Here is a 15,410-nt window from a genome sequence, read left to right as displayed (position 1 = left end):
CGGAACCCAGCCGAGACGTAAACTTTGGTTGAACAGTGCCGTTAGCTGAGGTGCTAACTCGTGTGCACACCTACGCAGAACGACGGGCGATATGCCATCAGGACCATAAGCCTTTGAACAATCAAGGTTACTAAGGACTTCTAAAATCTCATCGTTCGTAAAAACAAAATTCCCTAGATTAGGGTGTTTGAAGACAGGTATGTCAGGAAGATTATTTCCAGTGTTTGGTGAAGTAAACACAGAATGAAAATATTTGTTGAACATATCCGCCTTTCCTTTAGGCGTAGTGGCCTCATTAGTGCCAGATTTTAGTACACAGGGTAGACGACTGGAGCCAGTTTTAGATTTGAAAAAAGACCAAAATTTCTTCGGGTTCCTGTGAACCTCTGAACCGAGGTTACCCAAATAAGACTTGTATTTTGCTTTCATGAGTTTTTGAAGATCATTTCGTAGTTGCTTAAATTTAGTCCAGTGAGAGGATTTATTGGTCCTTTTGGCTAATCTCCATATTGTCATTTTTCTGTTGCGAGCATGCTTGACTTCACCATCTATCCAGGGTGAGGAGGAAATATTTTTAACGCAGATTTTAGGTATAAACAAATTAACAGATTTGATAAGTCCACTTCCCCATTTTCCCAAAAAACTGATACAAAATGATCTTACAAAATGTTCAAATGGTTAAATCATACTCAATGATATATTATACATTTACAATAGCTGACGGACACATTCTCATTGTGTAAACTAGTCCTGAAACTTCCCAACGTTGTACATACAACTTCTTACTGTTAGGTTCCAATCACCATATTCCTAGAAACTACCAAAAGCAACTTTACCTCAGAAAGCCTGAAATGTTCAAATCTGATAACCACCGTATTTGGAATGAATTGATAATGGACACATGTGGCTCTTTGGTGCAAATTGATTGTATGTCACACGTTGTGGTGGACATTTCCAGCACGAAGAAGACATTATGAAAATAGACTAATGTATTTGAAAAGCATTTTGCTGCAAAAATTGGCTACTCAGTTACCACGCTGGTTAGACTGTTTCATTCTAGGGCAAGCCTATCTGAGCTAGCCTCAGACACACTATCCTCTAGCTGCAGTTGTTCAACGGCACCAACGGCACCCTCATACATGTGGAAGACCGCACCATCACCTGCGTTAATGATGGTGTTGTGATGTCCGTACATTTTTGGCTGACGGTGGCGGTTTCCAACAGCTCCTTGCTCCTTTTCCTCTCCATCGTCGTCTCTTCCGCCATACAGGAGGTCATTGACGTCTTCTGAGAAGCCAAGGATGTCGTGATAGACGATGCCGTCCCCTGCTTCGGCCTTGTCGATCTGGTCCATGCCGTAGGAGTAGACTTCTTCTCTGTGTTCCTTCAGTGCACGAGCGCTGAGCACCCTCTCCTCTGTAGTGGTACCTGGGCTGCACTCGTCGAGCACGTTGTTGATGACGTTATCTATCTGCTCGAGCATCTGTCGGCAGCTCTGCTTGTCAGCCTGCTCGCTCCGCACGCAGATGTTGACCGCACGGCCGTCTGGGGACAGCTTGATGAGACTTTCCACGTTACAGTCGAAACACTTGGCTCCGTCTCTCCACAGCAGCGGCCGATTCTTCAGCTGCCTCATCAGACGGATCTGCACACGGGGAAAGAACCCGGAGGAGAACATGTCGGTGGTGTCGGCACACTGGACTTGCTTGCCGAAGTACACGGTCTTGGTGGGGTCTTCGGTCTTCTGCCATTTCTCTGGAGGCATGGCCTGTGTCAGCAGCCCGGGGATGATGAACTCCTGTCCATCAAAGGTGTGGCAGAGTTGGAACTCTTGCAGCAGGGTGATCAGGAGATCGATATCGGCAACATCTTGGAACACTTTCTGGATTTCGTCTTTCTTGACGATATCCTTGACGGTTCTTAGATGCTGGATGGGGAAGTTTTTTGGTGCCATCACTTTGCCGAAGACATCCGTGCAGAGCCAGTTGGGCGCCAGGATGACTATGGGCTCAGTAAGTGAGGAGACAAACAAGATCTGTAACGACAGAGATGTGTTTGTGACAAGTTGCCAAATGATTTATTATGAATATTGATTTGTTTGATGTTTAGTCTGATAGCTACATCCATTCAGTAGAATGTTCCCATTTATGCAGCGTTGATGATATTAGACTGAAGAATTCTTGTTAATTTTGCCTTCCTACTTTTCAAATTACATTCCAAGAGCAGAACATGAGTACTACATGAGTCGGTATGTTATAGATATTTTTACCTCTCCAAGGTGATCCAGATACTGCGAAGACGTCTTGAGGAAATCTTCATCAGCCAGGCTCTCGATTCCCATCATCTCCATCACCGCCGCCTTGTACTGTGCCCATCTCAAGACGGGACACTTCGGGCTGCACTTGTCCTTGGTCCATTTGGGTAGGCACTTGATGATCTCAGCACAGAGCTTCGGTATGGCTCGCTGGTGCTAGAGATTTAGATAGAACGGTACAGTTACAGCTATCGACTAACAAGGCTATTTAGTAACCAGATACTGTGAGTTCGGGGTAGGAAATTAAATCAAATCAAAACACATTATCTTTAATGTTTATGTATAAACATCATCATCTTTAATGAATCTAAGTTCATCTGTGACGGTAGTTAACATAATGATACAGTTTTTAAGACTTTATATTCGTTAGTACACGGTTAGTTAGTGGACGACAGTAACACCTACCTACGACTGGGCAAAAAGGACCCCACGGGGGAGTACAAGAAACAGTTGGTCAGTGTTTTGCAACAAATTTTGACAGACGAGGTAATCAGTAATATTACATATAGACGAATTTACCCTACAACCGAAACTCCGCCTAAGCTCTATGGTCTTCCGAAGATTCATAAACCTGGGGCGCCACTCAGACCGATAGTAAGTAGTGTGGACTCTATCACCTACCAGAGCGCAAAATTCTTGGCGGAAATTCTTTCACCGTTAGTTGGCAACTCGTCACATCACGTCAAAAATTCTCAACATTTTGCCGAACTTCTCAAAGACAAACGGGTGGAAACTGACGAGGAATTACGTTCTTTTGACGTCACTGCTTTGTTCACCTCAGTCCCGGTGCCCAAAGCTCTTGACATTATCCTACAGAGGCTCAAGGACGATAGTACTCTGCGTCAGCGTACATCTTTGACTCCTGCACATGTGGTTAAGTTATTAGAAGTCTGTTTACATTGTACCTACTTTGTATACAATGAGGTGTTCTACCAACAAATTCACGGTGCCGCCATGGGATCCCCAGTCAGTCCTATCGTGTGCAACCTTTACTTGGAACACTTAGAACAGTTGGCTATTACCACTGCCCCCACCCTCCTTTGTGGTGGTTTAGGTATATAGATGATACCAATACAAAAGTCAAGAAGATATATGCACAAGAATTCCTTGATCACCTTAATAGCTTAGATCCAGATATCAAGTTTACTACAGAAGAGGAACAGAACAAGTCACTACCTTTTCTAGATACCTTGACTGTGATCCTAGAAGACGGTTCTCTTCGCATTAAGATATACCGCAAACCCACCCACACTGATCAGTATCTTAATTTTGCCTCTAGCCATCCTCTTGACCATAAATTTGGAGTGGTTAGGACCTTGTTCCATAGAGCTGAAACTGTGATTTCGGAACAAGAAGACATACAATCAGTTCCGTTCCGGAAGTGCGACTTAGGTTTTGGGTCATTACAACTTGAGAAGGATCAGAGGACCGATCGAAAGCTTGTTGGTAAGCGCTTTATTTTGTGTACGGATATAAAGTCTTAAAAACTGTATCATTACATCATCTTTAATGTTTATGTATAAACATCATCCTTGATTTTTAAACGACTCGTGAATCACATACAGGTACTGCACATAGTCTTGTCAGAAAAACAAGCGTGAAATGTTATTCTCTCGAAAGACAATTCGGATGAAATTTCGAAAGGATCAAAGAATATTCCAAGACGATACAACTCACCGCTTGAAGCTGGGTCTTCATTCTTGTCAAAAGCCCTTTAAGACGCCACATGTCAGTTTGACGAGTCTTTCTGCAATCAAGCAGGAAAACTTCATCTGAGATTGTCAGATGATCCTTGAACTCTGACGTCATCAGCTCAATGATGGAAGATGCTTGTTGATGTCCTGTTGCCAATCAATAAAGCATACATGTAGATCGGCAATTCAGATGGGAAATATTGAAAGAAAAATCCGATATCTTACCTCTCTTATATCTATACGTATATACGCATATAGCCGAATAAATCAAATCACAAATTTGGCGCTTGGTAAACACATGATCCAAAAATGAAATGAATGTCTCCTTATATATTTCTAATTTAATGTCAAGCCTGTTCTGGTAGACGTTGCACACGTTTACCTGTGTCAGTCTGGTCCGCGTGGCTGGCCACAAGGATGACGCTAGGCGTACTCTTTGTGTTGCAGGACTTGATGAAACACAGCCACCAGTGGACCTGCGAGAATCATTCGAGTTGTTATCATATACAATGTAGGCAATAACACGATACCATTTTTGTCGTCTACCTAGTAAATATAATCACCTCTCTTTTCTGTGTTTCAATTTCGGCCATGATGTTGTACATCACAATGAAGACGGTGTTCTCTGCATCCATGAACATGCTGTGGGTGACCGCGTACTCCGACTGTCCAGCGAAGTCCCACACACTGACCTCCCCCACACCGGGAATGTTGGTTGTTCCCACATTCACACCAGGGGTGCGCTCGTGTGGCCGATGGTCTGGAGTCATTCGATCCCGGAAGAAGGCGGTGACGTGTCCCTAAGTTATAATAATGAAATTAACGTTATATAGAAATTTTCAGTGCTATCGATAGAGAGAATAATACTCGAGCTTTATCGAGGAAGGCCAATGTAGGAAGAGAAGTTACAACTGGAATAGTTTATGCCTGAAGTGTACGGTTGTTCGGACATAAGAATGGTCTATATTTATTTTGGATGTACCATTTCAAAGTCTGATACCTAACGTTTGACTTGCCCGAAGTCATATAACCTTGAATCACTGTGCAACAAAGAATATAGTGAATAATTAGTTCCGTCAATAAGAAAAATGACAAGTCGCGCCATAATTTCACAGGGTTAACTAATCAATTCTTTGTGCGATGAATGTTAAATTAGAATTGAGATGAAATTCTAGGATAAGATCCTACCGTTTGAAGACTTTCCTTCAGCGTGGATTTGCCAGCTTCCTGTGGTCCACAGATGCACAGTTTAAACCTGTCAACTTTCACACCACCAGACTGTTTCATCAGTTTGTGATAGGAAACTTCTGCAGCCAGATTCTGGATGATAAATATTTGACGTTTATTATAGTGCAGTGTTTCTTAAATGAGACTTGTTATATGTACCATTGTTGCAAGCTCCATCAAACCTCAAAATATTTCGGCAAAGAGGCTGTCGACATTCACGTAACCTACTTACTAGCTTCTATTGGACCTTCTCTGAATTGTCTTTAAGATATCAGCATGTGCTTGAAGCTTGTAGCTTTAATTCTTATCAGCCACTGACAAAAGACAGCGGATGTCTCCAAAACTTTATCCAGTTGCTTAAATAAATGTTTCCGTATCGCCGATTACCTGAATCTCTAGCCTTTATCAAATATTTACTTACCTTCCGTCGGATATCATCTTAAAGATATCAAATGAACAAAACAATGATAGGATGTTATCCATTCACAATCATGAATAAAATAGCTTTACTGTACTGCCAAAAAAACGTGTACATGGTAGGCCTTTAAATTGCGACTTATGTTTAATCTACACTCTATGTAAAACCTGTCAAAAATCCTTTTGCTTACACTGAGGAAGCGTCGGACGTCCTTGTCATATATGTAGTCCAATGGCTTTTCCCCATCCTGTATACGAGGAAAAGCTAAACTTTACACGATGTTTTCTGTTTCGAGTTTGTTTCTCGTTAAATAGATACACATATACACACGTACACAGACGACGTTACTGCTGACCACATGTAGTGCGGTTCTGCCATACTAAATGAACTGGTGGAGATAAACATGAAGTTTCTGCAAATTGACGGAAAACAGACCCACAAGGACAGCGACACATCATCATTATAAAACGTAAACTTTAAAAGTAGCCTCTCAATTTTACTTGACAAGGAACATATAGTTTTTAAGTTATAATTTTCAAATATTCTTACTAACTTAAACTGAACCCCTGCCATGGCTAATAAACACATGCCAAGCAAGGTATCAGATAAATATACTAAGGCTTGTAAATATTTTCAACAAGCATTAATTGACCCTTTCCTTTCATTATGATGAGATTTACATGAGATTGTTTTCCGCATACTTACTTTGTTCTTCACCTCAATATCAGCGCCATGTTGAATCAACAGCTTCACAACCTCAGTCTCCTGGTACTTGCAGGCCAAATGGAGCGCTGTCCAGCCATCCTGAGTGAAAAGTTAGGGAAACACATGAAGCTGGTGCAAAACATTATGGCTGTCCATTATTGTAAAGCCTATAGCTAGACTTTGAGAAGAACTATAACTTTTAACCTATACTTGTAAAAGATACATAGTTATCATTCTAGAGCTGATCAGATATTACTACTAACTTAAATTGAACTCTGTTATGACTAATAAGCGCAATCCAAGAGCTTTGAGAACATTTTAAAAACTAGTAAATATTTGTTAACAATCATTTATTGTCCCGTTATTGTACCTTCACTCAGACCCAAAAGAACAGCAAAACAATATTGTCTATCATTGTAACACCGTAAACGAGAACAATAATTCAATTGTCACTTGTAGTTAGACTGTTTGAATGTAGGAGAAGTGTTGTACAGTTATCAACTAAAATTGAACTACACTCATGCCCAATGGGAACAACCAGGGAAATCAGAGTATGTGACTAGACTAGCAGTTTCTTTTTCTAAACAATTATCAATTGATAGGCCTTTTCTCTTAACTACATGTGACGATATTCTGTACTTACCCTGCACACCGACTTGCGTGATATTCGTGATCCATGACTAAGTCGGGGATCATGCATGAGAGTACGATGAGACATCATTTACATGTCACGTTCTAAACACGGCATCTCTTTCATAACCACAGTTAACCATAACTTCACTATCTTTCATAACTACTTTGAAAAGCCCAATCTCAGGACAAATTGTTTGCATTTACGTTGTCCCTCGCCTCCACATCAGCGTTATGTTGTAATAGCAGCTTCACTGTCTTCGCCTTCCCGTACCTGCTGGCCACATGGAGTGAGGTCCTGCCATCCTGAGTGAACAGACGGAGAAACACGTGACGCTTCTGTAAATTTGCATTTTAATTGCGGACTCACACACACTCACAAGGACACAAGATAGAATTTACAAATTAGCACCAAATTCTTTTCTAGTTCTCGGCGATGGAAATATGGCTTAATCCGTATTACAATCATGGTGAAATACATTTAAAATCACTTAATGCTCCATCATAACATACAACGACAAAACTACTGTGGATATCGTCCCAAGGAACGCTGTTATTTATCAAGTCACACATACTGTACTGTGTATGCAGGCATTTTCACTTGAGAAAGAACACCGAGTAATATGGTATTCGTACTTATAAGTACGTAAGGTGAGACATTATTTAGATGCCACGTTCTAAACACTGCATCTCCTTCAAAATCACGGTTAATCATCACATATCAATCACTATATATCATGATCAGTTTAACAAATGCCCAAAACTCAGCATAAAGTTGTTTGTACTTACGTTGTCCCTCGCCTCCACACCAGCGTCATGTTGTAATAGCAGCTCCACTATCTTAGTGTACCCGGCCAGGCTGGCCACATGGAGTGCGGTCCCGCCATCCTGAGTGAACAGACGGAGAAACACATGAGGCTTCCACTGAGAGAGGAGCTCAAACATATCTCTGAGTCAGCAAATTGTAGATGTAGAAGGAAATATAGACCTGCCTATTAAAGCAGAAAAATCTTTGAAACTTCCACGTAAATCAACCTCTGATAATTTTAGTAGGAACATGCTTTTGCTTTTTTGATTCTAAAAGTTTCGCCGTGGTTATCTCAGTATGTCGGTGACTTAACTACGTCATTTATGTCATTTCTTATATGATAAATTGATTGTATGAATAAACTGTACTATATGAAATGATGTCATGTCATCCTTTCCTACATACAGATAAGATTTAGAAATTAGCATCAAGTTCTTTTCCAGTTGTCGGCGATGGAAACTTGGCTCATGTCTTATTCAAATCAAATTGAAAAACATATTAAAAAACTAGAGTGCGGCGACCTCATACCTCCATGAAAATTTAGAGCTTTTGTAAATTTCATGCAAATGACTATCATTTACATAATTTATGTATGGCGATGTTCATTATTGACTAACGTACACATGTCACAATTATGAAATTCCCAATATTAGTCATTATGTGGATTTGCTATTTCTGTATATATTTGGTATCTGCTTATCTCTCACCTATCATAAACTACATGTGTTACATTTACTTAAGTTCAGCTATTGAAAACAATGGAATTGTACAATTTCCTCATTAATTATGCAAATTAAGTCTTCATTTGCATAAAATGTATATCATTATAAACATCTTGGCCTAAGCTACCTGCATGCCAAAAATGATGCCAATCCATCATTCCTTTCTATAGTTATCCTCTTTGGAGTGTCTTGACAAAAACACCCCTGCAGTTCCACAATTAAATGTTAGGGGGCTGAAACTTGCCCCACTTTGCCATGACTTTAAAAGCTATCTACCACCCAAATATCAAAACCATATCATGTCCGGTACAAGAGATACATTAAAAAACTGCTATGATAGAATAAGCTCATTAATTATGCAAATGTAATCTAATTTTGCATAATTTGTATTTCATCTTGTATAACATTGTCTAAGGTACCTACAGACCAAAAATCATGAAAATCCTTTGTTTCCTTCTTGAGTTATCCACTTCAGAAGTTTCTGACAAAAATGCCCCTGCTATCCCAAAACCAGATGCTAGGGGGCCCAAACTTATGTCACTTATTCCTGAGCACAAGAGCTATCTAACAACCAAAAATTGGGACCATATCTTGTTCAGAACACGAGATAGCAAAACCGGAAGTGGCGCTGCAGTACCAAGAAAAGTCGCTAGGGGGCCCAAAATCTAATCACTTCCAGCTTTCGTCACACCCCACCATCACACCAAATATGAAACTAATCCATCAAGCCGTTCTTGAGTTATCTTGTTGACAGACAGACAGACACACACACACACACAAACGCAGGGTAAACTAGAGTTCGGCGACCTCATACCTCCATGAAAATTTAGAGCTTTCATAAATTTCAAGAAATTGACTAACACATTAACATAATTTATGCATGGTGTTGTTCATCATTGACTAACGTACACATGTCACAATTATAAAATTCCCATTATTGATCATACAGCGGTTTTGCAATTTTTACATAAATTATGCAAATAAGTTCCTCATTACCATATTTGGTATCTGCTTATATTCTACCTATCATAATTAACATGTGTTACATTTATTGAAGTCCAGTTATTGAAAAAAATGGAATCATACAATTTCCTCATTAATTATGCAAATTAAGCTCTCATTTGCATAACATGTATATCATTATGAACATCTTTGCCTAAGGTACCCGCATGCTTAATATGATGCCAATCCGTCAATCCTTTCTGCAGTTATCCTCATTGGAATGTCTTGACAAAAACGCCCCTGCAGTTCCCAAATTAACTGTTAGGGGGCTGAAACTTGCCCCACTTTGTCATGACACTAAAAGCTATCTACCACCCTAATGTCAAGACCATATCACGTCAGGGACAAGAGATACATAGAAAAAACTGCTATGATAGAATATTCTCATTAATTATGCAAATGTAATATAGTTTGGGCCCCCTAACTAGACGCTAGGGGGCCCAAACTTATGTCACTTATTTCTGAGCGCAAGAGCTATGTAATACATAAAAATTGGGACCATAGCTTGTTCAGAACACGAGATAGCAAAACCGGAAGTTGCGCTGCAGTACCAAGGAAAGCCGCTAGGGGGCCCAAAATGTAATCACTTCCAGCTTTCATCACACCCTACCAGCACACCAAGTATGAAACCAATCCATCCAGCCGTTCTTGAGTTATCTTGTTGACAGACAGACAGACAGACAGACAGACAGACACACAAACGCAGGGTAAAATATAACCTCCATGACATTTCATGGAGGTAAATATAACCTCCATGACATTTCATGGAGGTAATCACCAAAACCAAACGCTCCATCATAACATAAAACAATAAAATTCCTATCTTCCAAAAGAACGCTGTTAATATCACAGGTACTGTATAGGATGTGCGGGCATTTTCACTTGAGAAGGCACATCGACTTATATGATATTCGTGATCCAAGATTAAGTGGATCGTGGATGAAACTTACAAGTACGATGATTAGGGCTGGGTATCGGTACAGCGTACCGGTACAAAACCGGTTTTTCTTCTTGGACCGGTCCAGAAAAACCGGACCTGAAAAAATTAGGTGGACCGGATGTTGGACCGATTAGAAAATTAACATATTATTTCATCAGGCATTCACACGTTTTGACGCATGCAGTTGGAAGAAAATGACAAGAGTGAAGTAGAGTAGAGTTTATAGTCATTTCTATCAAGGTTTAAAGTCAATCGTACAGGTGCAGTTAGCGTTCTAGGATTTTAGTCTAATACTCGACCAAACAGATTTCTTTGTAGTGAAATGGACCATTGGTATGAGTCATACTGAATCAGGTCCAGGTTCAGGTCCGGACCTGAACCGGACCTGGACCTGAACTTTCTGTACCGGTACCCAGCCCTAACGATGATACATTATTTAGATGCCACGTTCTAAACACGGCATCTCTTTCAAAATCACAGTTTACCATTTCGTCACGATCTATTATGATTATTTTGACGAAATGTTCAATCTCAGGACATAATTGTTTGCACTTACGTTGTCCCTCGCCTCCACATCAGCATCATGTTGTAATAGCAGCTTCACTGTCTCAGTTTTCCCGTTCACGCTGACCCTGCTGAAGTGGAGTGCGTCCCTGCTGGCCGAATGGAGTGCGGTCCCGCCATGCTGAGTGAACAGATGGAGTAACACATGAGGCTTCGGCTGGGAGGGAAGCTCAAACATATATAACTCAGCAAATTGAAGAGGTAGAAGAAAATATTGACCTGCCTATTAAAGCAGAAAAATCTTTGAAACTCCCACCCAACATCAACCTACAGCGCCTCTGACAATTTAAGTAGGAACATGATTTTGCTTTTTGATACTAAGAGTTTCGTCGTGGTTATCTCAGTATGTCGGTGATTTAACTACGTCATTTACGTTCTTATATGGAAAATTGATTATATGAATAACTTGTGCTACATGACATGATGTCATGTCATCCTTTCCTGCATACAGATAGGATTTACAAATTAGGACCAAATTCTTTTCCAGTTGTCAGAGATGGAAACATGCCCTATCTCTTATCAAAATCATATTAAGAAGGACCCAAACGCCCCATCATAAAATAGAACGACAAAATTACTGTAGATGTCTTCCCAAGGACGCTGTTATTTATCAAGTCACACGTTCTGTACTGGGTGTGCAGGTATTTTCACTTGAGAAAGCACACCGACTTACATGATGTTCGTGATACAAGATTAAGTGGATCGTGGATGAAACAAGCACGATGAGATATTATTTAGATGTCATATATGCATGTTCTAAACAATACTTCTTTTTCAAAATCACGGTTTGTCATAACGTCACGATCTATCATGACTACTTTGAATTTAACGATATAATTGTTTGCACTTACCAAGTCCGTCGCATTCACATCAGCGTCATGTTGTAGTAGAAGCTTCACTATCTCAGTGTTCCCGTTCCAGCTGGCCTCATGGAGTGCGGTCCCGTTACCCTGAGTGAACAGACGGAGAAACACATGAGGCTTCAGCTGAGAGGGGAGCTTAAACATATCTCTGAATCAGCAAATTTGTAGAGGTAGAAGAAAATATCCACCTGCCCAAACCTAACATCAACCTACAGTGTCATTGGATTCTAGGAACATGCTTTAGCATTATTAAGGGTTTCGTCATCTCGACATATCACTTTCTTTACTACGAAAACCATGTAATTTCTTCTATGGAAAATTGTATTAAGACTTACAATTATACTACACTAAATGATGTCATATCATCCTTTGCTATGCACAGACCAATGTGAATAATGGAATCGTATGTCATGTATGATGTATATAATTTCATATACATATCTATTCAGAGTGGGAACTTGGAAATCTCGAAACACTTTGTGTACTCTCATTGGAACTACTTGGCTCGGACACCTTATAACGGGAACGAGGAGACGGACTACCTGAAATCTTCCCTCGCTACAAAAATCATGTGATGCTGAAAAAAATCTGCGTCTGGTATGTGTATGGAATACGAGCTGCACAGCAAAGTGAGATAAGAAGGAGAGATAGAAACGCCAAGTTCACAAAACCAAAACACTAATAAACTGCAGTTACCGGAAACCCTTTAAACCTGTGATTGAAGTCCCACCCAGCCTGGAGACCCCTCCTCACGGTCTGCACGTCTCCCCTATACACAGCCCACTCAAACTCGTACTCCGAGGCGTCCATGGCAGGTCGTGACTCCTAACACCTGTTATTTAAACTTATAAATACATGAACTGCTGACCAGCTGCTGACATTTGTGCTCATTTTCGCAAATAGTGATTTTTAGTCTAATCCTATGATGCATCCGCAATAAGTTAACATGTACATGTACGTTTGCGCCGTACGTCGTCCAAGTACCCAATGCTTGTTTTACTGTTTAACAGTGCTGAATATTGGGTTTGAAACATCACTAACACGAATATCACTTGGTGTCTGTGGCATGTGAAATTAATCAATGAAACGAACCATTAAAGGGTTAAATGTGCCTTCGTCAGCCCCCACTACACTCCTTTCGGCTGAATATACAGATCCCATTAGACTTCCTCTGGATCTAGCTAAGTTCTCCGGTAAATTGTTCACTTTATTTCGGATTCTTGTCACAAATCATTCGGATTAAAACATTTTTGAGAAGAATCTCTTCAGTTAGTTAAGCAGGGCTTCTTGAGCGTAAGGTTGTATACGTCGCTTGTATACTTCAAACAATAATCAAACCATTTTTAAATGGTAACATGTGCCTTCGTCTCCACTACACTCCTCTTTGCTGTATATACAGGTCCACTTGGACTTTCTCTGGATCTAGTTACCTCCATGAAATGTCATGGAATGGAGGTTATATTTTCTGTTATGTGTCTCTGTCTGTGTAGATGATTACTCAAGAACGGCTGAATGGATTGGTTTCATACTTGTTGTGTTGGTGGGGTGTGATAAAAGCTCGAATCGATGAGATTTTGGGAGCCGTATCTGTCGTTATAATTGATGTAATAATATCAGAAATCACCCCTATATTTGAGATATATTGGTACAGGCATCGTGCTTTATGTGTTTGTTAATGGACTTAGCTCCAAGCAGATGGTGAGGTGACAGCTGTTTGGGGAACCCCGAGTTTTTTTAATATGATAATTAGTTTTATTTATGTCTGCTTAGGATATCATGGAGATGTGAAGCGTAAGTATAATTGTAAGAAGTTGAGGTACATTTAACGATAATGCTTAACAGGTATGGATGTCTCACATACTGTACTGCTGATTTGAGTGACATGGTGATTAAAATGCCATTAGGTCCTTTAGAAGTTTTATGGGCGAAACAGATGTTCTGATTTTGTTACGATAAGGGACAGTTGTTAGTTGTCTCTTTCGTAGCCAATGGTACTTGTTTTTTAGCAGACGGGGTTGGCGCCAAGTATTCATCTTACAGTTGGTGTAGGGCTGTCAGAGGAAAGTGTGCATCTCGTTTTTGTACCGTATGAACAGCTGATGTTATGACATATTGGTGGAAATCAAATCACGATCTGACTAAAGTTGGCCACATCTCTTCTTCTTTCTGAGTTTCCCAACTTCCTCCCACCACACCGCTCTGAGGCACATAGTCGAACCTCAATAATGCTGACAACCTTAGACATTTTAAATGCCACACATCAATCTTAAGGAACACCACGCTACCATATGCCGTCGACCTCTTAAACGCACATTACACAATTAAGTGTCACATTTTGATAATTACTAATCAGATGGACATCCTCTGTGTCATTAAATAAATACACCACTACTTTCCCATAACATTTATATTATATAACCATTACTCTCAAATACAACCGACAATAAACATACATACCATCCACAAAAAAGCAATGAATATTTCATGGAGGTATGAGGTCCCCGAACTCTAGTTAGTAATAAGTTCTCCGGTAAATTGTTCACTTTATATCTGATTCTGTTATCAGTGCAGTTATTTTAAGAGTACTTCTTGGTCTTAAGGCTGGTTAACTTGTCCATACGTCGTCTTCTCTTGAGGCCCTGTATACTTCAGCGCATCGGTGCGACCCAGCATTGGTTTGTAACACACAGAATAGCTGCAGCGTACGTTATACGTGACCGGAAACAGTTAGCGTGACGTGCACTTTGATATGGGTTTTATATGTAAATAAATTAGAAGTTCGACATTTAAAGTAATTAAGGCTTTTAGGAGCATCTAAGCTTCTTTTCACGTAATTAGCCCCTGTGTGAAGGTAGCCAAATACATGTAATTGTCGTGGACTCGTGTGGAGACTTGGAAAACTTTACTTAAACAGTGGCATTTCCGTCTTGCATACATTAGGATCAAACTACACATTTGGAGGGCAAAACTGTAGTCAGTATACAAACGACTCATTATGATTCCATCTTCTCTAACAAAACTACTCACCAGGTACAACCTTCCCCAACAATGGCGGTTCCGTCGACTCGTTAAGTTCCGCTTTTTAGTTGAGGGTCTCAGTATACAGTTTTTCGCCTATGGGGATTTACATGGTTAAGGACGGTCCCAAAGGGCCTCAAAATTTATACCAGGTTGCAGAAACAATTTACAAGGATATAACACAAGTGTGTTGAAATCTAGGGTACAATTATTAAGAAATGTCTTGAAATGAGCATAGATTTTCCTGCTCGTTCTTTTATAAAAGCCACATTTATTTGACCCCCAGCGTAGGTCACGGAACTACAGGCGACGTATAGGCAGTGCCCGGTACGTTAAACTGAGTCTAAAAGACGCAAATTCAAGCCGACCGAAGAAACACCGTAAACCAACATATGCAGTCTCCAAACTGATGTATTCCTCTACCATTCAACAGTTTCCACCTCGCTGTTGCACACAGAAGAATAACAACGGACTTCTCAAGTTCTGTCAACGTTATACCGGAACT

At 40.3% G+C, this 15,410-nt stretch overlaps 2 protein-coding genes across 2 annotated transcripts; both read right to left on the bottom strand.

Moving 5' to 3' along the window:
- Positions 1–649: 649 nt before the first annotated feature.
- Positions 650–4,071, bottom strand: LOC118403276 (death-associated protein kinase 1-like). The gene is made up of 3 exons (XM_035801924.1): positions 3,992–4,071; positions 2,270–2,470; positions 650–2,035 (listed from the first exon to the last, which is right to left on the bottom strand). Exons 1-3 carry the CDS (start codon positions 4,040–4,042, stop codon positions 1,052–1,054), a joined length of 1,236 nt encoding a protein of 411 aa, XP_035657817.1. The 5' UTR covers positions 4,043–4,071; the 3' UTR covers positions 650–1,051.
- Positions 4,072–4,355: 284 nt separating this feature from the next.
- On the bottom strand, positions 4,356–12,697 carry LOC118403529 (putative ankyrin repeat protein RF_0381). The gene is made up of 10 exons (XM_035802261.1): positions 12,584–12,697; positions 11,876–11,974; positions 11,017–11,145; positions 7,778–7,876; positions 7,196–7,294; positions 6,359–6,457; positions 5,844–5,900; positions 5,197–5,328; positions 4,572–4,808; positions 4,356–4,484 (listed from the first exon to the last, which is right to left on the bottom strand). Exons 1-10 carry the CDS (start codon positions 12,695–12,697, stop codon positions 4,356–4,358), a joined length of 1,194 nt encoding a protein of 397 aa, XP_035658154.1.
- Positions 12,698–15,410: the final 2,713 nt, after the last annotated feature.

The sequence above is a fragment of the Branchiostoma floridae genome, chromosome 16 (genome assembly GCF_000003815.2).
Source record: "Branchiostoma floridae strain S238N-H82 chromosome 16, Bfl_VNyyK, whole genome shotgun sequence".
Taxonomy (NCBI): domain Eukaryota; kingdom Metazoa; phylum Chordata; class Leptocardii; order Amphioxiformes; family Branchiostomatidae; genus Branchiostoma; species Branchiostoma floridae.
The sequence above is the reverse complement of the archived record's forward strand: the minus strand, read 5'-3'. Positions and strand labels throughout refer to the sequence as shown.